Below are 27,605 nucleotides of genomic sequence, written 5' to 3'. Positions count from 1 at the left end.
GTGTAAAAAGTCAAATAGAAGATAAATTCAGCATAATCATGTTTGCTATGATTTATCTTCGGGTCATGTCAAGACCAAAGGTCTTGCGTTCAAATACAAGCCTCGGCATATTTACTCGGTAGTCTGTGCTGTGAGGAGTCACTTATCACGTGATTTCGGTGACATGTGTTATTTATATCAGAATTTAGCAACTAATTAACTATTTGCAGTGATTTGGTTTGTCGTCTATGAGTTTTATCGAGCTTAGTTTTATTTTATTATGTTTAGAAAATAATAAACTACCGGTATGTAAAAATGTTTTTCAGGTCGATAATATATCTTGAAATCTTTTGTTCGGAATTGATATATTTACTTGTGTAATGGCTTTGGAATGAGTTGTGTGTAACGTCAAGTTTATTTTTTATAGAAACGTGTTCTTGGTTATTATAGACGTTAATGTGTTTTCGCACTTTTTAAATAGTCATGCGAATGTAGTTGAAACAACATTTGTAAATTTGAAATATTTGTCATAGCGTTCTTTGTTTCCAAAGTTTTTTTTCATTCAAAACCCGCTAGATCCTGTTTTTATGCCACTAAAAGCATCAAATCAAAATTTGGTTGTTTATTGCCATCGAATGTGAATCTTACTGCATGAGGCTCTTCCCGCTGCTAGACATTTTACTGACTTCCTTTTCTTCTTCCTCTCTCTACAATCACGTGACAACAGCTATGTTTTTCCCACGGCCTACTAGATTTCACGACCGCGCCGATCCACGGGTGTTATCAGATGACTGATAGGGTATCAGTGTTTTGGCGCGGGTGTCCACGGCATCGCTATAGTCAGGCGGAGATATGCATCGACATCGCCAGTCCGTAGCCTCTAGTCTGAGTGATGACAGCGACATTGCCGAAATACGACGTGAGTTTTCAATCAGATTATTTTATTATGTTAGTAGTGGTTTTAGCCGTGCTTCACAATGGGAGGCACACTGATGAGATAGAGACTAAAAGTTGATTAAATTCAATTAACTGTGTGACAAACTAAAATTGACTTGGAACGTAAATAGAGCTAATGTAATACGATGTTTTTCTTTTTATGGAGACCAACTAATAATTTACTTCTTAACTTTGAAAGCTCGATGTGGGTTCGTGGGTGCGAGGTCCTAATGGGACAAGGCCTTAAAGCATGGACACCTCATATTTTAACTGTACAGTTTTGTTCTAAACATAGTAGTCAAACGATTAGGTCACACTTTTAATACACTTTTACTGTGATTGAAATTTTTTCTAATTTCAACGACTATAGTCACCCTGAATTTTAAAACCTGTTAGCAATTTCTTTGTTTTAGCTGTAATCATAAATTAGTGTATTGAATATTATACCACAAGGCTAAACAAACAGATTCTTGATTTTCCGTTTGGAAGCAAGAGGTGCTTCAATATCATTATTGTATTCGGCTTTTGCCGGTATTCGTATACATTACTGAAGTGGATTATATTCTAAGCGCCTCTGAAATGACTTACTAATATTCATATAAATATTTTAGTATAAGATGAGGTTTTTATTCCTAGGACGCTAGGCACGAGCTCGGGATTGTTTTAGCGAATTTCCCTATAGGGAAGTAGCTATTACCGTAGGTCTCATGGTAACACTTAGGCCCGGGACCGATTTACTTTTTCATTTTGATGTCCCCAGAGGCCAAAAACACCATTCGTTCAAATTTTTATATATGTATATATATATATATATATATATGTGTGTCCGTGAACACGATAACTTGAGTAATTTTTATCCGATTTTGATGAAATTTGGTTTAAAGGTGTAAGGCGGGATAAACTTGAATGAGTTCGCGATCCAGCATGATCGGACCATGGGAACAGGGTTTTATGGGGGGTTTTATGGGGTCAAAATTGGTTTTTCTCACTTTTGACCCTCAAAACACAAAATTTCCCAATTTTCCTCTAAACCTTCTTAAAGAGCTTAAAAAAACAAACAATTCAGTATATCAAAGTGTTTTTGTACGGTTATTGGTTACGGAGAAAACTAAAAAATTGGTCAATTTAAAATTCCCATGTTATTCTTATGGAGAATATTATAAAATGTTGTAGTTTGCTTGTTTATGGATATCTTTTGATCAAACTTGGCAAATATATTCATTTTATACTAAGCAATAATTATTTTACTTAAAACACACACTTTATTAGTTTCCTTGTAGCAGCAAACCTAGGTACTCGTTAAACCTAATGTTATTTAAATAGATCAATTGAAAATTAATTCAGCCAAATGGAAATTCGCTAAGACAGCAGGTTTGCTGCGGCGGGGGTATTTCACATTACTTCAGGCTAGGGCTGCGGCATTGTCACTTAGATAAAATCCATCGGTGATTTGGCGGGATTTGAACCCGGGACTCTCACGCTCTAACCACTAGACCAGCTCGCTTCCCCATAAGATGAAGTAGCATTTACATTGTTGGCAGGAAAAAACAATAGTTCCGTGAAAAAGATTATTGCCACAAGGAAGTTAGGGGTTGTAACGGAAGTTAACTGATTAGTTATTTCAACATTAGTGTTGACGTAGACTATGTCAAATTCACAAGTTCATCTTATTTATCAGTGACCGATACACAACTGATGACAACTTAGTTCAGAATAATCATCTTAATAATCAACTAATCATCGTATGTTTACGATATTACTACCTACCGTACTAGGCCGGACTTATTATCAAATTAAGTGTCTCCCTCTTGTTATCATACCCCCTTTCGCACCCCCCCCATTTTTACCCCCCTTTTGTACACCCTTTGTATACCCCCTTTTTTAGTATCTATGAATACTAAATTAGATGGCAAGTTCTGAAACACATTATATGACAGTTTGCACCATTGACTATATAACACTAGTGTTAGTCAATGGTTTTGCACGCAGAGGACTGTATAATGTACCGGGGAGTGCCATTGGCATTTTGACGTGTTGATCTTTTGGCTTACGATATCCTCAAAACGTTGACTTGGGGCTTTGGGAAATAAATGTCGTTTGTTGTGCTTGGCAACGATGAAATAATTAGTACAGTAACTTGTTTACTTTTACCTTTACGACACTTTTAAAATCTATTATATATGTAAACGGTTAAGGTAATTTACCAAATAAAAATATTGGCATATTGCACATCAAAATGAAGCTTAGAGTGTGTAGATTTGCCGAAAAGTATTGATATAAGGGCTCTGCCCCACAGGCTGATTTCCAAAGGGCCACGCCTGGCATTCTTCCAATGTTTATATGATTTAATTTAATTTAGTTACCGTAATGAAACAGCTGGTCAGTACAATGAACTGGTGTTTGTTTATTTACTCGAATAAGATGTTTGTGACGCTTTATGTAGATTGAATAGGGTTATGTTTGGTTTTAAAGTGAGGTTAAATTTTGTAAACTAATGCTCAAAGTTTCATTTTTTTATTTATATAGTAATCTACATGTGAAGAGGCTTAAATAAAATTGAAGAAAATGGTAAAACATGTCATTCATAAAGCATCAATATGAAGCAATAATTGATGCTATTTCTACACTAAGGTATGTTATAATATTCTTAGGGATCTATTAACATCAAAAGTAGGGGTTTGAAAGTAAGCAGGTTTACGCTTTTGAATCAGTTTATATTTTCAAACTAAATCATAGGGTTGCTGTATTTTAAAACACACATCAGCACCACTTTAATAGCTCTCAGGCCACATTTTCTTCCCGTTGCAAAGCACGGGTATAGCAGCTTGTATATTTCTATTCAGATTGCCACACATCTGATTGAAACAAATCAACAATTTAATACGATTATTTATTCGATGATGATGAAATGGATTATTGGAAATACTGGAAACTCCAAAATAATGAAGAAAAGAAGTGTTTTAGTAGCATTGTTCTAAATTAATGGCCATATCAGGGGATCTACATGGACAGTCATCAAACAGTTTAAAAAAAATGTACAATATATAATACAGCAGATAACAGTAGAAAAAAAACACTAATAAATTGACAAAGAGTTCCTAAACGAACTGACCTACCGATAGCCACTGACCCTGATCTTATAATAATTGTGCTTCTTGACGATAAGGAAACTGGTGTTTAATTGTGGGTTATCAGTGCAAAACTTGTTATTGATTTTGCAAAATGTGCGGGGTGAACTTCGATCGCAGTTTTATAGTTTTAGAAAAGCGTTTAGCATTAAAATTATTTTTATGTTTTTACTATGTGAGAGGTTTTAGTTCTGTTTCATGTAACAATGAATCACAGAAAACATGGACGGGTTTACATAGTTTGTAAATTAAAAACGAATGGAACTTATAGCAATTTATAGTATTATTTCAAGGTTTTTGGGTACCGGTAACTTAAAAAATCGTACACTCCCAATTAACTGCATTGTGACTCTATTTTAAGCTACGGTGAATGAAGTATAACCTGTGCATTTTAGTTTGTATCAGGAACAAATAATAACTTAACTCGTTTTCTCTGAGTAAGAAAAATATTTGCAATAATAATACAGACTTTTTACTGAGATCACAAATAAAATATAATATTTAGTTTGAAATAATCAGATCAAAATTTATATTAGGATCGCTAAAAAACTACAATTTTCACGAAAATCTGAGTTTTCCATCTCAAAATATTGTACAGTATCATACTATATTAAATTACATATGATACAAAGAAGTAATTACATTTTTTTAATCCATACTCTTAGACTATTATCCACTTATTTTTACCCAATAAACCTATTGACTCTATCAGTATTACATTTTTGTTAAAGACTAATAAATTAATAAACTTCCTTTGGATTGTATTCCCGTTTTACGTTCCATAAAACATTTTCAAGAGGTTACTCGTTCAAGAGCGTGATAAATACACTGTTATTATTAGCTCAAGTTTTGTTTGTCCGTGTTAAAAGAGAAAGGGCTTTAGGATTGCAAATTTAGCATTTTAGGCGGATTTATAGTCATTTTAGTAAGTGTGTTGCGGCGGGGAATAATTCGGTGCGTAGAGCAGAAGGCCTACTGTTATTTCGTTCTCTGTTTGAAGCTAACCCATAACTCAGCATGTTATATCTCGGCGGGTGTCTATGTCTAATCAATCAATTGACATTTTAGACAGCTGTTAGTTAACACATTGTTGCTAGCTGACAGACTTAACTGATGAAACTACTTATAGTTCACTCGCAAGTAAGGTTGCAATGATTACAAATAGTTGAAAATATAAAATACATTTACATCGTAAAATGGCTACTTTTTATTGTTTTGTTGGTAACTACCCTCTTGAAATATGTTTACAATGACTTGTACTAAAAGCTATTTTGAATGTACTTAACTTAATTATATTTATTCAACAATCCAACTCGAGAAGATAACAATAAATTACTTCTATGCCTTATGAGATCTCCAAGCTGTCAATAATTTGTTGATGACAGGATAATTACACATATCTTGCACCACTGGTTAGTTAAGTGGAAAGTGTAAGTGATACAATAGTGTTTTAAACATTTAACTTACTGTGGCCAACAATGAACTTTGACGGAGGACTCATCTAGTTGACTAAATAATTCGTAGTTTGAATATGATTATGGGTACATTTTAATTCGCACCAGGCCACTATTTTGAGTCAAATTTGGTATGTTACTAGTGTTAGGGTACTCCCATAAAATTAGGCATTTTTTTGAATAATTGTCTCGTATTGAAACTTAAGAGAATGATAAATTATCGTAGATCTCAAGAAGTCGGAATAAAAACGCGTTAATGTAAACATCGTTGGGTTAACCCTTCTCATCCCATTGCAAATTTGAAGCTCGTTTTACGTGTCTAGTTCATGTCCGGTGACACTGATCGCTAGTGTCGACGAAATTGTGTTTCTTTTACTTTAGGGTCAATTTCATGAGTTGTGCTTTACCGATTGGTTATATATCTAGGAGACGAGTTATTGTTTAAGATTACCTATCGTTTAAATGACTGAAATAAAAAGAAAAAAATGTGAAACCCTCTACAGTGCACCGGACAGAACTAATAATTAAATTGACCCCAGCTGTTCCATGAGGACGAGAAATCTCCTGTTAAACTATTTAGCAAGGGTTCTACTGAAAAATTAAATTTTCTGGGAAATAAAACTTATAAATGTAAAAAAAAACTCCAGCATACTATCATTTTGTTATCCGAGTCATGATTTAGGGTCTGTAATCTCGTGCAATCAAGTAGGGATAGTCATGGATTAGGCTACCTCGTTACTTTTTCGCTAATTACCTTTGAAAAATGAGGTGACACGATAAAAATTTGCTAATTATAAACTACTCTCTGGATACTACAAGTCCACTTCATTCTTCTACCAATAAAAAATCGTCCTCATATCCGTTAGTATAACATACACATAAAGAAAGGTTTTATGAATGAAAGTAATAAATTAAAAATAAGTAAGTAAGAAAGTAGATTGATGGTGAAACTAAGCTGTTTTGTGTAATGCAATTTGCAATTCAACTTTTGCCAAGTTCAATTCCGTTTACTAGGCTTCCCCATTTATGTCCGTCCATACAAGTACATCAATGAATGTCATTCGCTTAGACATGTGCTAGCACTATCTCGATAAATGGCACACAAAACTAATAGCAATCTTGATCAATTTTCACGACATGTTCATAAGTACGAAAATATCCAATATCGGCAATATCTGAGTAAACATCACCTCAGACAACATTACATTGTTGAGGCACCTTCGAGTGGAGACCAAATGGGAGACACTTTGAGATAACAGCTGATACGAACATGTGATTAAAACGTGTTGTGTTTCGGGTTCAGTAGAAACTGGGGTGTTTAATCAGAAGCAGGAAGTGTGAAAATATTTAGAGGCTGCAAAATAAACTTGTTTATTGTACTACAGCGTTTACTCCGTTCAAAAAATGTATGCGGTTTTAGGGGAAGATATCTTTTAATCTATCCCCTCCACGTCTTGATCCTACCATTCAAAAATAGCTGAACAGCTGAGATTTGTCGTTAATCAGCTGACTCATACATTAAGCAGAAAAAAGTCTTGGGGGTAATTCTCCTCAAACCACCTAAATTTTGTGACCGTAGTAGTAGTAGTTGTGCATGTTTAGCAACGGGGTGAGAATTCAATATAGGAGTTTGTTACGTTTTTCTCGTTAAAAGTCCAAACTCCTGGTCTTTTTGCTGTATAAATTCGCCTTTTTGTTAGATAGCATAACTAATAGTTTATACCCCTAACTGCCGGATCTAGAATCGATCCCACTCGGCATCAAACCAGCAACCTGGAGTTAGAATCTTAAGATATGCCTACTTCTTCAACAACTATATTGCATCATCTCTAATCCACACATGGGCTAACTCTTTGCAAACCCTATCTGGATGTTTACATCCCTCTTCATGCATTCGTATTCTCAAGGTCCTCAACTTTAATCAAGACATTTTACTCTGCCGCTACAAGGAATGGAGAAATCGCATCATTTCTTCATGTTTTGTGCCTGTTCAAAAGGTTGTTTTCCCTAGAAAGTTGTTTGAACAGCTAAATTAAAAGTATAAGCCTACTAGCTGTACTGTAACCCGCGGGCTTTGCCCCGTTTAATTTTCAAGATGATCTCGTTCGCACGGCTCAATCACGTCCTGGTTGAAGTTTGTTCGCTACGCTCACTCATCTTTAGGTTGGAGCTCGTTCGCTACGCTCACTCACCTTTAGGTTGGAGCTCGTTCGCTACGCTCACTCACCTTTTGGTTGCAAATTAGCTGTTGTCATAAATATGAAAAAAATAATAGTGCTGCACCCTGTTGGTAATCCTTGTACTGTAACTTTAATGCTATTGAACATCATAGAACAGAACCAACTTCATTTTATGTTGTTTGTTGTTGTTCCGGATCGGTATGACATTCAATAAAAGGTTAAATTACCTGTGTCCGCCGGTCGATCCTATTATTGCTGTGTCCTATTACAGGAGATGCATTTCGGCAGAATTTGCCATCATCAGTCCTAATATAAGTTCTTGATCTTCCCCATTGGGTGCGTCTTGAAGTTTTGAAACACGTACACGAACTTTACACTTAAATACATCACGATTAAAACATAAAAATACACGGTAGGCCTACTTTTATTTGAGCTATGACGGACATGTAGACGCGCGTCGGTCGTGTGTCGAGGTTGTGTTGAGATTGAGTCGAGACTCGACACACGACCGACGCGCGTCTACATGTCCGTCATAGCTCAAATAAAAGTAGGCCTACCGTGTATTTTTATGTTTTAATCGTGATGTATTTAAGTGTAAAGTTCGTGTACGTGTTTCAAAACTTCAAGACGCACCCAATGGGGAAGATCAAGAACTTATATTAGGACTGATGATGGCAAATTCTGCCGAAATGCATCTCCTGTAATAGGACACAGCAATAATAGGATCGACCGGCGGACACAGGTAATTTAACCTTTTATTGAGAACCAACTTGTTTAATTGAAACAGCTGTTAAGATTCATTAATTCCATTTAAATATGAGTACTCATAAGTAGGTTAAAATGGGAAACTCCAGAGCCACTGGGACGGAGCCCAGAGGTCGGAGGGTAAAATCCTTTCTTAGTGAGCGTTTACTACCCAAAAGGAAGATGCCTGCTAAGTTTGAGGTTCCTAGGTCTTATTGTTTCTGAGATTTCGTGATGAGTAAGTGAATGAATGAATGAGTCAGTGGTATTTGAGCTTTATATATATAGATGAGAAATAAAAGTAAACAATGTTCTAAATAAAAACTTTTCTAACAATAAATAAATAGAAATAAATGTGATTTCTACAGTAGATCATGACACAATGAATTGCGTCACCTGCTCCACTATGAACTGTCTGGATCAAACTGGGAATATTCCCCGGCTATTATTAGAAGTTATCGAAGCTTTGTGCCGGGTTCCAAACATAAACTGCTCAAGGTCTTGCAACTCGAGTGTTTGGGGTCTTTGACTCTTTTGACGTTAACAGGTTCAATCCTTCATAAAGTAACAACTAAGTGACTGTGGATGGGGAGGGGTTAGTGTCACAATGGTGATAAGTATCTGTATCACTCCTTTGAGCAATATAATTGACTTAAGATACTATTAGCGTAATTTACAACATCATTTAAGTTTTAATTGAAGTTTTTTTTTACGTCTTCATATCCCCTTTAGCCGCTGAATTACCCATCGCAGTGTTTGCGTTGATCTATTTCTACGGACATCTATCTATATATATAAAAGGCAAAGCCCTCACTGACTGACTGACTGACTGACTGACTGACTCACTCACTCATCACTAATTCTCCCACTTCCCACTAACCTAGGAGGCTGAAATTTGGTACACTGATTCTTTAGGCATTAAATAGGAAAACTAAGTGGTTTTTATTCTGATCGGACTCTCGGGCTCCGCCCCAGTGGCTCTGGAGTTTCCCATGTTAACCTAATGAGTACTCATATTTAAATGGAATTAATGAATCTTAACAGCTGTTTCAATTAAACAATTTGGTTCTGTTCTATGATGTTCAATAGCATTAAATTTACAAGGATTACCAATAGGGTGCAGCATTATTATTTCTTTTACATTTATGACAACAGCTAATTTGCAACCAAAAGGTAGTGAGCGTAGCGAACGAACTTCAACCAGGACGTGATTGAGCCATGCGAACGAGCTCACTTATAAAGTTAAACGGGGCAAATCCCGCGGGTACAGCTAGTTGTTTATAAAGAAGCAGCTAGCACAACTAAAATAATAATAAGCATGCTGCTTTTCGGTGGCCAGTGGCATAATTTCTTACAATGAGCTACAAAAGCAAATATGAATCTTATATTAACGTTCAAATAATCATTTCGCTGCGTGGAAGTAGGTTATACTAGGTGGCGTTCGCAGAGGCATCCACAAAATTGAGCGGAGTCATCAAGGGTTCATATTATATTGTTTTAGTCATACTGCATTAAAAACAGTCGTTTTTCATGATTGCTTTGCGGGTTTGTTTAAAGAAGCATTTTTACTCTTTAGGGAGTAAATATCGTTTTTAGCCTCTGTGGAGTAAAAATCGGCTGTTGTCAACTCAGTTGCAAATTCTATTGTAAACGATTGCATGTATCGAAATAAGTATCGATTCGTGCTTCGTAATCATTTTAACCTACAGTCTACAGTCTCTTCCCATAGCATTTTAGCATTGCAGATACATTAATCCATTCCCACAATCAACACTACTCACCTTTACTACTTCCATCACCACCCCGTACGTCGTGGACCTGTTTCCCTCTCTTCCCATAGCATTTTAGGATTGAAAATACATTAATTGCCAAAGACAGTTCCCACACTCTGCACTGCAAGCCTTACTACTTCCTTCACCATTTCCAACGTCATAGACCTGTTTCCTTCCCTTCTCATAGCATTTAAGTATTAGATACATTTATCTAACTGCCCAAACGGTTCCCCCACTCTGCACTTCCAGCCATTACTACTTCTTTCACCACTTCCTACGTCGTGGGGCCTGTTCTTCCCTTCTCATAGCATTTAAGGATTTAAGATACATTAATTTAACTTCCACAGGCGGTTCTCACACTATGCTCATACTTTACTACTTCCTAAGAAACTTCCTACATCGTGGACCTGTTTCCATCACTTTCCATAGCATTTTAGTATTTTAGATACGTTAATCTAATTGCCACAAACATTCCCCACACCCCACACTGCTAGCCTTTACTACTTCTTTCACCATTTTCTATGTCGTGGGCATGCTTCCATCCCTTCTCATAGCATTTCAGCATTGCAGATACATTAATCTAACTGCTACAAACGGTTTCCATTTACCACACTCCACACTGCTCACCATACTACATGTACTTCCTTCACCTCTTCTTACGTCGTGGACCTGTTTACATCTCTTCCCATAGAACTTTAAGATTGTTGATACCTTAATCTAATCGTCATAAACAGTTCCCACACTCCGGACAGCTCGCCTTGATTACTTCCTTCACCACTTCCTACGTCTCGGACCTGTTTCCCTCCCTTCCCATAGCATTTTAGGATTACAGATACCTTAATATAATCGTTATAAAAAGTTCCCACACTCTGGACTGCTCGCCTTTACTACTTCCTTCACCACTTCCTACGCCACGGACCTGTTTACCTCCCTTCCCTTAGCATTATTGGATTGCAAACACCTTAATCTATTGGTCATAAACAGATACCACACTCCGAACAACTCGCCTTTACTACTTCCTTCACCACTTCCTACATCGTGGACCTGTTTTCCTCCTTTCCCATAGCATTTTAGTAATGCAGATACCTTAATCTAATGGCCATAAACAGATCCCATACCCCGAACAGCTAACCTTTACTACTTCCTCCACCACTTCCTACATCGCGGACCTGTTTTCCTCCCTTCCCATAGCATTTTAGGATTGTAGATACCATAATCTAATCGTCACAAACAGATCCCATACCCCGAACAGCTCGCCTTTACTACTTCCTTCACCACTTCCTACGTCACGGACCTGTTTCCTTCCCTTCCAATAGCATTTTAGGATTGCAGATACCTTAATCTAATCTACATAAACAGTTCCCACACTCCGGATAGCTCACCTTGACTACTTCCTTCACCACTTCCTACATCGCGGACCCGTTTTCCTCCCTTCCCATAGAATTTTAGTAATGCAGATACCTTAATCTAATGGCCATAAACAGATCCCATACCCCGAACAGCTCACCTTTAATACTTTCTCCACCACTTCCTACGTCGTGGACCTGCTTCCTTCCCTTCCAATAGCATTTTAGGATTGCAGATACCTTAATCTAATCGTCATAAACAGTTCTCCAGACTGCTCACCTTTATTACTTCCTTCACCACTTCCTACGTCAAGGACGTCAAGCTAGTGTCGTCATTTGATTATATTTATGATCCATACCGTTGCTGTTCTAATATCTGTGGAATAATGCCATCAGCTATTTCTTTATCTACTGCATTCAAAAGTCAACAGCTGATCATATGTCTTTGTTTATGTGTCAAATACTGCTTCCATAAGGATTACATTGAAACTTTGAGACCCAGTGGGGCGGATTCCTGAGAGACATTTTTAACGCCATATAGATGTTGGCACTCACCGATATGGTCTTTATCACCATACAAAATTTGAAAACGATTGATTCAGCCGTCTAGGAGGAGTTTGCGTATTACGAAATGCATAAGAGTCGACGTATAAGAGCTTCGCTCGCTTCGCTCGCTCCGCTCAATAATGGTTATAGCGAGGATAAAACACAATTATTCCTTAGTAGATTTCTCATCCTTATGGAACAGCTGAAACCAATTTTATTGTTAGTTCTGTATGGTGCACTGTAGAGGTCAAGTTTTGTTTACAATTTGTTTCTTGTCCTTTCAGTCTTTTAAAATCTCGTTTAACCAAATAAAACAATCCAACCATAAACAACAACTCTTTTCCTAGTTATATAACCAAACAGTAAAGCACAGATCATGAATTTGCCCCAAAAATAATAGAAATAAAATTTCGTCGACACTAGCGATCAGTGTCACAACATGAACTGGACTCGAAAACGAGCTTCAAAATTTTGCAATGGGATGAGAAGTAATTTAAAATGTGTTGGTTAATCCGTTGCTGTACCTTACTTTTTTACCCAAAAGATAACAGACGAATAGAGTTGCTAACAAATTAAGGGTCCCTGTTAAGCTTCGTTTGTGTAAGCCGGATTAAATAATAATAGGTATTTTTTTAGGATTTGGGGGTTCCCATGCGAGAAAATTCCTGAATTCAGTACAAAGATATAAATAACTCATACTAAACAATTTGCTATTAAATTAGCTGGTATTATTGTTGTAAATAGTGTCTTTACAAATATTTTTTTCGTTCATCCTTAATAATTCCTAAAAATGCACCAATAATAGATGCATCGAGACAAAGATGTATAGTTATTTAGACTGAATGATAACATCCAAAACCAAAAGAAATCAACAATATTAGAGTTTTCATCGAAAGCTATCCTAGTTAAAGGCCATATAAATATTTAAGTTTCATCAAAGTAAACATGGGGCCAGAATTCAATAAAACATTTGAATGGCACGTTTTCGCTCCCTGATCAGACCACATCATTGCTTTGCTTTTGGCTCCAACTCAAGGCCATATGACCAACTATTCTCATGAATATTCAACAAAACCTCTTTCCTGAATCCTGACAAGTTTCTGGATCATAAACTACTCAAGATGTTACCAAACAAGTATTTGTTTATGAACAAAGTTGGCCCATCCGTTTTAGGGCAAATTGGATCAATGCTTGGTTGTTTTGATAATTTTCAATGACAGATTGTTCTACAGTATAATTATTTCACAATGCACATTATATTGGAAAGTACTTAGTTATTACAGCATTATTGGTCTAGGACCCATTGCCCAAGTTGGTTTTTAGTTTTTTGTAACTTAAAGGTTCAATTCCATATTTGCATCATTATTTATGTTTGATTCTTAGCTAATGATGATGTCTAGATTTCAAAAGCTAGAATAACGAAAACACCTCATAACATATATACTGATGATTGATAGCTCAATGTGTACTTATGATTAAAATTGCCATTAAAATAAATTGTACAACACAACAATTATTATTATTTACTTTGGATATAGCAAGAAATAATTGCCGGCCTATTAAGCATCTATCTATATATTAATAGGCAAGCATTTTTCTTTAAAACCTTTTTTCTCAGCTTGTGTGCGTCATAGGAAAAATCTATGCATACTGTTAGAAAGATATTTTCCTGTAGGTGTGCAGAATCCCATTATAAATTAAAATAGGCTCAAAGATAAGCACAAAAAATTAATTTGAAATTAACAAAAAATTAACATGGGCTTTATGGGTTGCCATGATGGTGACGAAATAACAACAAAATATAAACAGAAAATCAAAACAAATTCCAATCACATGTTTTATTTACAGAGTGGGGTGAAAAATAGAGAAGTATGTAGAGTGCAATTGGATTTTTTTAGCTAGAAGTGGTTAAAGCTGTGGTGGAATATCTTTGAAGATGGACCTTTTTAATACGGTCGTGTGTTCATACGTGTCAAATCAAAACAAACAAACTGGCATAATATATTCTTGGAATTTGACATACTTATCTATCTATATATCAATAGGCAAGCATTTTTCTTTAAAACCTTTTTTCTCAGCTTGTGTGCGTCATAGGAAAAATCTATGCATACTGTTAGAAAGATATTTTCCTGTAGGTGTGCAGAATCCCATTATAAATTAAAATAGGCTCAAAGATAAGCACAAAAAATTAATTTGAAATTAACAAAAAATTAACATGGGCTTTATGGGTTGCCATGATGGTGACGAAATAACAACAAAATATAAACAGAAAATCAAAACAAATTCCAATCACATGTTTTATTTACAGAGTGGGGTGAAAAATAGAGAAGTATGTAGAGTGCAATTGGATTTTTTTAGCTAGAAGTGGTTAAAGCTGTGGTGGAATATCTTTGAAGATGGACCTTTTTAATACGGTCGTGTGTTCATACGTGTCAAATCAAAACAAACAAACTGGCATAATATATTCTTGGAATTTGACATACTTAATCTACTTTAATAAAATCACTTAGTCATTAGCTAATCATTAGAGAATATTATCCAAATCAACCAATGAATAAATTGCTATTTAATTATTGCCTTTAAATTAAGTGATGGTTAATTGCTTTGAAAATAATGAAATGACATATTTATGGTCGAGTTTCGACCACTGGACGACCTCTAGTTAGTTATTAATATGAAGCATTAATGTGTGTTTATAGTCTGGTAAGGTTTGGTGGTGATAGAAACAAGGCTAAGGATAAATTTTATCGTCGGTACTTTTTTCTATTTGATTGAAATACCAAATGAGTTTTTTTATGAAATAATGAGGAATACATCAAACTATAAAGTATATTTAACTTACATACTGAGCAGAAATACCTTTAAATGGTATTCAATCGAATGATAAAAATTAAAAGTCCAGAAGACGAGTACGGTATGTTAATAGAAACACATACAATTAATTTTAATTGAATGTTAAGAATTTAAGCAATTTTAAATCAATTAATCAATCAATTATTTAAGATGGAGACGCCACTATGTGCATATTTTAACCCAAATATGAGCGAAATTTTATTCTTAAAGGGAATTTAATATTGGAAAAGTTAAGTCATTGATACTTTTACTAAGAGAAAATAAGTGGAAAAAGTTGTTGACTTCAGAGATACATTCGTTTAAGACCCATCAACTATAGGTACAGTACTTCTTTAATTGATATTTTGTTTTATGTTTGCTCACCATCAATAAATATGTTCTCAACCTAAGATAAAGCCTATTAATTTTTAATGCTGTGCCTCTTAAGGAAGTTTACTACACCTTTAACATTACAGTACCTGAATATAAATCCTTATCACGACAACGTTCAACATAGTAAATTTTGTTATTCACTTTACAATCTAAATATTTCTCACAACTTTGTTGTTAAAAACAACTGGTTCAATCTAGTCTTGAATAGCAAGTATCATAAACATTGATAAACATGGTTAACTATCTATTCAACAATGAAATTTTTTTATAAATTTTATTCATGGTGATTGAGGATTGTGGTTTTAATATTGGGAAAATTTAAAACATTTTTATTGTTAATCTGTAAAATAACTGTTGAGTTATATTTAATTACAAAGTATCTCAGTGTCTTGAAAACTGTTAACATTTTTCATAGTATGAGCAATGAAGCACTATGTGTACATTGTGAAGGACGAACTGGATTCATTGTGATTCAGTAAATGCATTGCACAAACTTAGGAAACGGGAAATAAGAGCTAATCCTACCATTGCCTAAACCAGAACCTCTTTGTGAGTAAGCAAGTAATCTACAATTGCCCAACAACATTTTGTGAGTCAGTAGAATTAAAATTACGTTGAGCAAAATAGAGACAGATTTAGATAACGTTTATTAGCAGTTTAGCATAGCTGCTGATTTGTTTACAATTACACATTCTACTAGCTGGTCTGTAATTTAACAGCTGATAATGACATTCATTGTTTTGGCTAATGACTTAGCATTGCTTAAACAGTCTACTATGGGTTACTCATTCTAAGCCACCTTTACATCATATGGTTTAAGTCAAAGTTTACAACAATCCAATGCCAGCTATATTAGGCCTACGGTATATTTTTCAATTTTCAATTAATTTTATAGGACAGAGTGTATCCTTAGGTATCTCATTCTTAAGTTTTAATGGTCTTATCTTCCATAATACAGGAAGAAGTATCCAGCATTGGCAGCATTATTACCACATAGCGAATGGTATAAATTTGTGATTGACACTGTTTAAAAGAAATCTGTGACCAAACATCTAATGAAGTCTAATCTTAATATGATACACTTTGACTTTCAAACTACCAATACAAGTATGTAGAAAGGTGCAGAAAAGAAGTTTGAAGTTACATTCTAGGGGAAGCAAGCAGTAGCGGTTCTAGGACCTTATCAAGAGGGGGCTGCTACCGCGGGTGGGGGGGGGGGGGTGTAGGTAGGAGGTCTTCCCCTTTGGAATCACCACTGCAAGCAAGGTGCAATAAAAAAAACCTTATAAGGTCATAGAAAAGTTATGAACTTAGCATAAACAGAGGTAGAGATGGTAGATTACAACATTGGTATTATTATCATCAACTCTGTTTCAGAGGCGCAGAAGTCCAAGCGAAGTTCGCTCTACGGGCCTCTCCGAGTAGCCAGGCTATGTGTACTGAGTATCATAGTACCTGGCCTACTGCTCAGCATACCACTGTATATGAGGTACAATGTGTACATACAACAAGCCTACCCTGTGGGTATGAGTGATGTGAGACTATTGGATAACAGGATCTCTACTTTGTGGTGTCAGGTGAGAACTAGATTAGATTTGTAGGGTGGGAACACACCATCAGGATATGTTTTCGAAGGCGGCTCCAGACGTGCCATCCGCCAAGCACCGAGCAGTAACTCACCGAATCGGGAGTAGTAAGTGTGGATAGGTGTTTGTCTATTTGGCAAGCAGCAAACATTCGTGCTTGTGTTTTCCCGTTCATTGTCGTTATTTTTGCACACATCAAAGTGAACGAATATTTGATATTCCCGAAACGAACAGTTGCTTGGAAAACAACACATGTGTGTAGACATCTAATCGTTAATCGGCAAATAGCAAGACAACTAGATCGCCGAACGTCAAACATTTCATTCTTGGCGAATGGTGCACGTCTGGAGCCGCCTTAAGGCCAAGAACTAATGTTGAATGAGATGACTGGTATGCTAACGACTACAATCAGCAGTGTTAGCCAGTTATTAAAAGACCAAGGTGAAATATTGAGTATAGTTGTGAATTGGCTTTTTATGGATATTGGCAATTTGTTTGAAGTTTGAAGATTTGTTGTACATTAATTTGAAATTTTATTTGAATGAATATACAGTGTTCGACAATTCAACCGAATTGAGCTGGTTTGATCCTTAGAAAAGAGAAAAGCAGAAGAGATGTTTGTTAGTTTGAAATTAGACTCAGCTGTCCTTGCTATTATTGATCATTTAACAAACTGTACTAGCCAAAGAACCAGCTTAATGTTCTTCTTCTTTCTTGCCTAAATACACACCAATGGTTCTGAGCTAATCAATAATGCAAGAAACTTATGATAAGTGGATTGATATAGAATAGATTACTTTACATAGAATAATGATAGAATCCTTTTTGAAATAAGATTTGCAGCCGTGCAAACAAAAAAAAACAAAAACAAACAAAAGCATAATGGTTTTACAATTCTTGTACACCCTCGGTTTAAGATGTATGCCTCCACTTCTCTTTCTCTTGGACCCAAATCTCCATCTTTTCACGTCCCAGTTTAATATTGCGGAGGTATCGTCTTCAAAGTCATCCTCCAAATTGGTCCTGGTTGTTTATACACGTCCTGCTAACCTTACTACAATACGATACTGCAATTACAATTTTGAAACAATATACTGTCACATCTGGAACTGGTGTGATGGAATAACCAATGTGGTTAGTTTATTTGATCAGGCCATATGACGTGTCATTTTGTATAACATCTAACGGTACATGGATTAAGCTAGCAAATTTAATACAAGTACCATGAGAATTACAAATCGAGAAATATACAATTAATTTAAAGTTAAAGTTAATACACTACAAATAAAGAATGTAGCCCACTGTAATTCCTTCTTTGTGGTGAAATTAAAAAATCAGATTTCACAATCTATTAAGTTTTAAATTGTATTGTTTTATAAAAGTGTTAAATGGTTCCAGCGTCAAGTGGTGTGGTCAAATGCAACGTTTAACGCCTACCTCATGTCAGAACAGCCAGAGATGAGGCCGGACACTGTGAAAGTTGCGATGACTCGACATCTAGTGTTGGAAGATGACATGAAGGAGTATTGGGGATTCTACCTGCTAAAGGGCTCCACAGTCACGGTGTCTACTTGTGTGAGGTGGGTGTAGTATTGGAATAAATGGAGGGACAACTTTAAACTTGCAGATACATTTTTATGTTTGAGATCTTATAATTTAAATTATTGAATCAACTATGAGACAGGATACTATTAAACTTATTTAGATTTAACAGAAGATTTATCTAAAACATCAATTGCAGAGATATCGTATCAGGCTATGAGAAAAGAATCTTGAAGAAAGTTCATACAGTAAAACTTTCACAAAGTGAAAATAGTTTAAGATTAAATGTAGCATTTTAAAAGAACAACTTTGTAAAGATTATGCTATAAAAACATTCAAAACCAGTAAACCATTATTAGAGAGAAACAAAAGTAACTATTTAATTTTTTTTAGTAATTGGAAATTATAGAATTCACTGTCTTTTGTATTTTTTAAAACTTTATTTTGAGTTTACCTGCTATTTTTTCAGTTTGTAAATTTTGCTTAAACAAATTTGTACTGAAAGACTAGACAATAATGTAATGAATAAACTAAAATAAATAATGCCTCAAATTCTGAATAAGGCCTATGCAATAGAAGAAAAGTTGCGAGCCTTGAAAAAGGTGTGATTTGTTACTTATTGAGTCTCTCACTTTCTAATTACATGTTAAAGCTAGAAGAGAGTAAGAATAGGTTATGGATGGTTGCCAAAAACAAACTAATTGATACTAGAAGATGTAAAAAGTACCCTGGCTATTAGAAACAAATCTAAATAGCATCTTATAACACAATAATGATAACTTTTTACAGGTAGTTAAGTTGCAAAAATAAAACCTAGGGCCTACTAATGTAAAATTTGACCATATGGGTAATATTGTTTTTAATTGGGCAATCAATCACCCATCAATATTTCAGATGGCCGGGAGCCAGCCTCATCATGATCCGTGGTCACAAACACCTCAAACAATGTGCCTATATCGGTGACGACTCATCCGAGGAACTAGACGAGCTGTTTGAAGGCGACGGAAACAACTCTGTGTCAGCTGACTACGACATCTCAAACAAACCAACCAGCATGAAGAAAGTGAGTGACGGAATCTTCATTGATCAGAAGACTGAAGAACACATTGACATCTCATCCCAATCACATCATCATAGACCACCTCACTCGGCAGTAGTGGAGGAGGCGCTGAAGAATAATTGGAAAGTGGACAACAAGAAAGATCAGAATGTACACTTGGTCTACGCAGAACAGCTTATCAACCCGAAGAAAACAAAAGACAAAGAGGAATACAAGATCAACCCGAATGTGGTCAACATTCCTGCAACTACGACAGAAAAATCAAAAACCTCGGGAGAAGTATACAACGAAATGCTGGAGCAGCTTAAGAAAATGGGTCCGAAAGGTAAGGTGATGCTGGACCAACTGAAGAAGAAACTGAGCGAGGAGGTAAAAACTAATGTGACTAAGATTAATGCTACGGAGGAAACTTCTGAGAAGCCTTTAGAGAAGGAAACCATGCTGGATAAGTTGACAAAAATCAATCCAGCGAGTAATAAGAATGATCTGAAGAACAAAAAGCGAAGGAGAAGAGAAATCCCAACGCCCTCCAAAACGGTTTCACAATTGCAAAGACACGATGAAGCTGCTGACCATGCAGGAGAAGAAGGGGTAATAGTTCATTAAAATTTATTTTTCTAAAATGTAAAACTTTTTTACTTATGAAAGAAACGTGAAAAAAGTCATGGGTCAGATTTATTTTCAGGATGAAATATTTGTAATGGGTTTACTTCACTATTTTACATAATTTTTGGGAATTTCCCATAAAGGGAATAAGCGATTACCATAGGTCTCATGTGATATCTAGACGGGGGACCGATTTAATCTTAATTTTTTCATTAATCTTAAATAGAAACACCTAATCTTGGTCAGTAACAAAGCTAGAGATCATCTCACTCCATTCAACACTCATCTTGCACTCAAATATTAAGCTTAAAATTTGCATGGTGGCAATGCTATCAATACTTTCTTGTATTTAGATTGCCACTAAAATAAATTTTTAGTGTACGACGATATTTATTACTAAACATTATTGTATTTTTTTTAATTTACTGTAATTCTAACTCTGATTTCCATTGAAGGTAGAGCATCAGCCCGATGGCGTGGCGGAAATCCGAGGTCACTTTAACCAGTCAACTCCTAACGACACGTCCAAGAGCGAGTACTGGTCCTCATTCTCGTCAAGTGAGGAGAAACTTCTCGAGTGTGAGGGGCTCCTGCTCAACCTCCCCCTCACTCCTCACCCTGTGTGTGAAGCTCACAGACCTGAGAATGTTCTCGCGAGGGCTGCCAGTATCAACACAGTTTCGTACAAGTGAGCATTGTCTAAATTAATCAGTATATAATCAATAGTAACGTTGACTTTGGGAACTAAAGTAGACTGGGAAGCGAGATGGTCTAGTGGTAGAGTGCGGGGTTTGGTACTTGATCTCTATTACAATGTCTATTTACTTTCAAATCTATAAACATAAAGAGTTTTAAATTGAATATTTTTCCTGAAATTACTACAAGCACTCTCTTATCTAACTGTTGATAAGCACTAAGAAGTGGCTTGTTTGTTAATTATTGAGAGATAATTCTCTGTATCAAAGACCATTTGATTTGACCAACCTCTAAAAACTAATTTGGTCTATTAATAACTCGAGTAGATAAATTTTATGGATATACAATTTTACTGTGAATCACGCGTAGCACTTTTATTAGCCGAAAGAAATTTGAGAGTTTTGCTGTTCCCAAGACTTAACACGTTGACTGCGCGTGCCGACTTTAGTCGGCGTCGCCAGCGCTCCCAGGTGGCGCGCGCCGACTAAAGTCGGCAGTCGGCACCAGACCAACAGAAATATATTGAGTCAGTGTGAGCTTAGCCTCAGACGGAGACGTTATAATCGTTGCCAGCCTGCCAGCTTAGAATGCGAGCTTTACTTTGGTGTAGGTTGGTACTAAAATTTCCCGTAAAATCCTGTCTGGCAATGCTTTTGTCCCGGTTTCGGGGATTTTTTCTCTTCAACCCACATTACAAAGACACTGGATACGGATCCATGCAGTGCTGCTACCTTTGGGTGTTTCAGTGAACTACATCCACTCTCGGGGTAACGCAGCACAGTCACCACTGCTCTTTTGTGATTCGTCAGACTGAAATATTTGAATGCCAATTGCGTTCGCTGATTCGGTTGCGCGCCGGGGCTTCGCCCGCCACTGGGGAGCGCCTGTAAAGTCGGCGCGCGCAGTCAACGTGTTAATAGCTTTAATTTTTAAGCAATACATAACAAGCCCTAAGACCCAAGAAACCGGAAGTAAAGAATGAAAGTAAAATCCGTTCTATTCAAGTTTTGAAGGTTTAAAAAAGCATTACTTTATATAGGCCTGGTTTTCACTAAAATAATATTCTATTTACTATGTAGACAAAATTATGTTTATCCCAATTGTATTGGTGCAAGCTTTTTGTATGTAACATTTTTTATCTAGACTACATACATTTTTAGACAGGGTTAAGAGATATACTTAAAAATATTTTATCATTCATTTGTTTATTGATGTATTTTTATATAAAGTCTGGCAGAGCGCAACAGTAAATCATGAAAGCTTAAAAAATAAAGATACAAGAACATTAAAACTAAATTTAGGTCATAAACGCTGAATTTAGCATTATATCTTGTTAATAATTTTTGATGCTGCGAAATTAATTCAACAGCCGGTGTACTTCTCATGGCCTTGATTACCTTAAACGTGACAACGATATTATTATCACTAGATTAAGCATAGTCTCTAACACGTGCTTCATAACTTTATCAGCAGTCTTAATTTTTTAGCTCGCCTACTTAAAAGTTGCAGCTGTGCTAAGATAAAGTTATAAAAGGGTAAGAGGACTTATTGTATTTGTAATCATGTATTTAATTTAAATGTAAAAAAGTTAGATCTTTTAAAAACAGAATATCAATATTTGTATCTTTAATCTTTATCTATAACATTGTTGGATAAAGAGGTATTTAATACTGTGTGATACAGTACCAACCCGACCACATTCCACAGCACTTCCATTATCCAGATGTTGTTATGACAAATTTTAACAAAAAAGTTTATATGAAACTATAATATTGACCGAGTGTCTAACATCTTTCATAACTTCGTCATTTTAAGGTGGTTTTTATGGGGAACACGTTAATGAAACATACAAATTTAAACTAAGAGATATATTTTAGCCTATCCTTATTTTCAATTTGAAACAAATGGATAAACATTTTTCATATCAGATTTGGGTAACTGAGTGGTTACTGGTTATAGTGCTTGCTGTACAATTAGAAGGTCAGTGGTTCAATCAAGAGATTAAGAGGACTTTTTGTGGCTGGAAATTTTAGCCAGCTGTCCTTAATAATAAAACAGCATATCTTATTTAGCAACAAAGTGCATCTAACCAAGGCCCTACTAGAAAAACAGGCCATGCTGAAGGATCCATAACGTCACACTAGAGGATAAATTCACTGCAATATCCCATATGCTTTAGGTAAATAAGCGGCTGTTTGTCAGATATAGTAAGATTTTATTACAAACTATCCACCACTGTGACGGAGTGTTGCGCTGCCCGCACTGCAGCATGGCCTGTTTTTCTAGTGGGGCCTTGATTTAACTGATCTTCCATTCTAGGTGTGAACATTATTTCCCCTCAGTAATGTTGTGGATCCAACAATTGCTATAAGTGATGTAGAAAAAATCAAATAAGATGTCCCACCTGTCTTTCTCTACTTAAAACAAAACCATATTGATATTTTGTTTTTTGGTTAGACCTTTGACCAGGTCTTCAAAAACATGAGGTGGTTTTTAGGGAAATATTAAAAGGCCTCCATGACAATCGAATTAAATTAAATGTTAATTTAATCATTATACATTGAGATTATTATATAAACTGTGATATATTCTCTTATCTGTGGTGAAGCTGTTTTTCTTCTGTAGCTTTAAGTAAAGAAAACATGATCATTTGTCGGTAGTATCATGGGCTTCGGGCCCAAGGCAGTGATGTGGTGGGTTTGGATCATGAAAATTCTACTTTTTATCAGTACAGTTCACGCTTGTACTGTGATGGCTCACCCCTTGCTTTGCTGGATACGTTCCATGCACAGGTCCATAGCCTATGTGGACAGGCAAATGCAAGGTTAAAAGAGGCTGCCAACCTCTTAAAAAAAATAACATTTTTTGTTCTGTGGTCACACTTTAAAGCACAGGCAAAGCTAGTTCTGTTCACTTGTAATCTATCGATACACTAGACATTCCATTGTGAGCTAAAACAACCTTTTATGTAGGGATGGACGAGATTGGATTTTTAGTTCGAGACGAGACGAGACGAGATTTTTTATTTCTCATAAAATTTCGAGACGAGATTGAGACGGGATATCCCTTCTCACACACAACGGGAAATGCACGTTCAAAATTTTTACCTGATTTTGTAACATTGTTAGATGACTGTTTAAATACAAAAATAATGATAATAGGCAAGAATATTTACAATCTTTTATTAAAAAACATCAGCATAACATTTTTTTATTAATCACGCCTAACTTATTAAAAATGCCTACGATGAGGAAACATAGTGATATCAGTTAGGATAGAGTTCAACTTATCCTAAAATAAAATAAATCATATAATAAAAGCAATATTAATTTTTATAAAATAGTTACTTGTTTTGACTTTTTATAGTAATAAAACATTCCTCACACTGCTTACACTTAACAAAACTTCTCAAATGTTATTAAAGTAATATTATTAAAATAATTAAAGTAATATTTACATTTAAAGAATTAATTAAATAAGAACGCCTTCGCTAAGGAAACGCAACTACAACACGCTCCTGTATTGCGGGTATTGCATTGACTTTCTGCAGGCGTTTTTAATTTTTTTTTTTTTTTTTTTTATTCTCGTCTCGATAAAAATCTCGGCCAAAAAGAAATCTCGTCTCGTGTAACGAGATTTAAAATTTCCCGAAAATTTCCCGAAATTTTGAGACTTGACCATCCCTACTTTTATGACCTATCAACTATGCCAGCAAAAAATAAGGTAGAAAATAACATTTTAGACACTAGCGCATTTTGTAACTAAATTACACAACTGTTCTTTTTTAATAAAAAACTGGCGACGGGTGGTCCATAATGATCGGATGTTCACTCCAGTATCCAACAGTCAATACTTGTAACTTTAAGTTCCAATTAATTCAGGTTCTTGAAAGTTTATGTTCTATTTCAGAGTTCCAAGCAACGGATATTACTTCTTTGTCTTCAACAGCGAGAACGAGGTTCAGCCGAACTTTCTGAGCATACATTTCCGTCTAGAGAAGACCACTTACAATGTGTCCAACGCAGTTGCTTCCTGCCGCAACCAGACTGGGTCATGTTCCTTGCCTCTTAGGTTCTGGTCCAAGGATAAGGTAAGATTCTAGGATGAGGATAAGGTAGAATTCTGACCCAAAAGATATTCAACAAACATAACTAAGAATTTTTGCCTGATACTGTCACTGCATGTACAGTTCACTTACACAATCTAAGTACCTAATCAAGAATTTAGGTAACTAACGTAAATAACTTTCCAGGTCATCTTGGAACTCCCAGTTAAATCTAATGACACCCTGTGGAATGAAGAGTTCCTTGCAGTATCTACCTGTGAGCCTAGGACCGCTCTCTACGTAGTCTGCGTCCTTGCTGTACCTCTACTCATCATCCTGTTTGCTTTTCAGTAAACACTTGTTTTAGTGATAGGTTGAGTCGACTTTGAGTGTTCCAAATAGTTTTATCCCTCCACCTCTGATTGGTCCTGATCTGACTTAGATTTTTTTAGTTCAAATTGAAAACAATATGTTGCTACAATAGTGTTACCTGTCTTGGACTTCGGTGCAAAGGTGGTTAAATTTTGGCTATCCATAAAAAAGTATCAGTTTGGACAAATTTCCCTTAAAAGCATTTGGGATTCTTGGATAAAAAGTTCTACTGGCATAAAAGGCCAAGCGAGTCAAGACTTGTTTTAGGGAGTAAAGATAAACTGTAGTCTATCCTGCTGTGATATTGATTGAGTTTAATCTTTTACTTGCCTACGAAAATGAGTTTTTTTTTTTACCAAAAAGCTTTACAGGAATAAAAAAAATGCAGAATTTTTAATATTAATATCCTTTTTGCAACACTTCAGACATATAATGCATGACTATTATAAGTGTTCAAAGATTAACATCTATTATTATTAGTATTTCAAACAGTTTACATTTGAGTCAAGATAAATACATCCAAGAAAATTTGCCCAGTAAATGGCAATAAAGTTATTTCTGTAGCGTAGAGTCAAATTGGACTAGCAATCAACTAGAGTTGGAAAAGGACTCAACTCAACTCAACCCATCACTAAATAACATCCTCATGTTTTATTGATACATTTTTGCGTCAAACCATGAAAACGTGTGAATAATCAATATTCAGGGCTCAACTAATTTAAATGGAAAGTTACTTTTTGTGGGAAACAGAGGAAAACGTCTTTTTCACAAAGGGTAAAAGATAGAAAAAGTAAAAAATATATGCTTCTAGTTTTTTATAAGAAATACTTTTCCAATCATAATTTTAAAATTATTAAGCAAAAACTAATAAATTTGGTGTAGCTTTATATTCAAACATATTTTTACTCCATGACCTCTGGCAAAAGTGACTGATTATGTGACTTTCTTTTAGAAAGTGGTGATTGAACAAGAACGTTATTCCGTTATTAACGTAGTACTCTAGAAATTGTGCTTACAAAAGTATAGCTTTGCTTCTGTATCATAGTATTGATCTGTGTAAATCATTACTGTATAGAACTAATATTTAAAGTTATCGTATTTCAACATAAAACTTACTTTGGACATCAAGTGAGTTTTCATTACCATCCAAAGATACTCCAAACCTTTGTACCTCATTAAGTATCATTACATCTTGATATATCGTCATTGTGTTTGTATTCTGTGATATTCTGTAAATTTTTGTAAATATGTGTACAGTGTATTTTTATATTTATAAGTATTTGAAAATAAATAAACTATATATTTGTTATTTACCTTCACTTTCCCAGTCTTAATGTCAACAAAACCTAATTGAAGAAAAATGAAGATACTCAATAGATAAATATTAATATATAAAAGAAAGTTGTGTTAGTTACAGCGTTACACAAAGATATATAAAAAGCCAGGCCAACAAGTAGGTGTATTTATGTTCTTAAATTCTCTTTGGCTTTTCCCTCTGAATGTCAAAAGTTAAAACATGGTCTAAAAAAAGAACCATTGATAAGATTACTATTAAATAGTGGAGAAAACGGTATATATACATAAAAATTCCATAATTGTAAAACCAAATGATGTATACTATAAAACTGAGTACCATTTTATCACTAAATAAACTTGACCAAATAGAAATTCTATATATGAAAAAGAAAGAAAACTGTGTATTTTTTGTCAAATATATATTTTGCATATAAAACATCAATGACTTATAACAGTGTGCCTAGAATCATATAAAATATTTTGTTTGACAAGCTTACAAGAGTATAAATAAATAATTAATATCAAAATATTTGGTTTAGTACTAACCTTGTGAGAGTATATAAAATATCAAAATATCTTAAAACTACATTTATTAATTGTTACTTCATTAGATCTACAAACTCACTAAAAATGTTTTTATGAAACATACACTTGTTAGAATTGATTTAAGCATTTAAAAACTTCAGCAGTCAAATCTGAAGTCTTTCAAACGTTACAATTTTAAATCTTAAACTTCTAAAAAAATCAGAAAAAAGAGTGATTAATGTGCATTTGTAATTAAGTTAAAGTTCAATCGATGCAAAAAATATTATGTAAATTTAACGGCTTTTCTTTAAAATCGTTAATGGGCCGAGTACAATTTAACACCAACAAATAATATTTCTTATAGCCTAAATAGTCAAAGCTAATACTAAATAAAAAATGTGACTGAAGGCACATTAAATACAAAATAGTGTGTTTACAGATTAACACCAATAAAAGTTACGTTATGTTGATGCCTTCAGAAAAATCCTTGAAAAAATCAGAACAGTGTAAAAAAGTACTTGGCTATTTCAGGAAATTGTGCTTTAAGAATAAGAAAGAAAAGATAAC

General features: G+C 35.0%; 1 protein-coding gene across 2 annotated transcripts in view; it reads left to right on the top strand.

The window, feature by feature from the left end:
* LOC128997156 (uncharacterized) overlaps positions 1 to 25,570 on the top strand; it is a 32,829-nt gene extending 7,259 nt beyond the window's left edge. The window contains exons 1-7 of one of the 2 annotated variants that reach the window (XM_054422742.1): positions 822 to 898; positions 16,688 to 16,887; positions 18,295 to 18,476; positions 19,333 to 20,089; positions 20,560 to 20,792; positions 24,710 to 24,890; positions 25,053 to 25,570. In XM_054422742.1, the coding sequence (XP_054278717.1) occupies positions 832 to 898; positions 16,688 to 16,887; positions 18,295 to 18,476; positions 19,333 to 20,089; positions 20,560 to 20,792; positions 24,710 to 24,890; positions 25,053 to 25,199 (1,767 nt within the window). In that variant the 5' untranslated portion in view covers positions 822 to 831 and the 3' untranslated portion in view covers positions 25,200 to 25,570. Of the gene's footprint in view, positions 1 to 821; positions 899 to 16,687; positions 16,888 to 18,294; positions 18,477 to 19,332; positions 20,090 to 20,559; positions 20,793 to 24,709; positions 24,891 to 25,052 lie in introns of those variants that run through there. The other variant, XM_054422743.1, reaches the window with a different exon arrangement.
* The last annotated feature ends 2,035 nt before the right edge of the window (positions 25,571 to 27,605 follow it).

Source organism: Macrosteles quadrilineatus, unplaced genomic scaffold (genome assembly GCF_028750875.1).
Source record: "Macrosteles quadrilineatus isolate MER2022 unplaced genomic scaffold, UCM_ALF_1.0 Scaffold_6__1_contigs__length_79288215, whole genome shotgun sequence".
NCBI lineage: Eukaryota > Metazoa > Arthropoda > Insecta > Hemiptera > Cicadellidae > Macrosteles > Macrosteles quadrilineatus.
The sequence above is the reverse complement of the archived record's forward strand: the minus strand, read 5'-3'. Positions and strand labels throughout refer to the sequence as shown.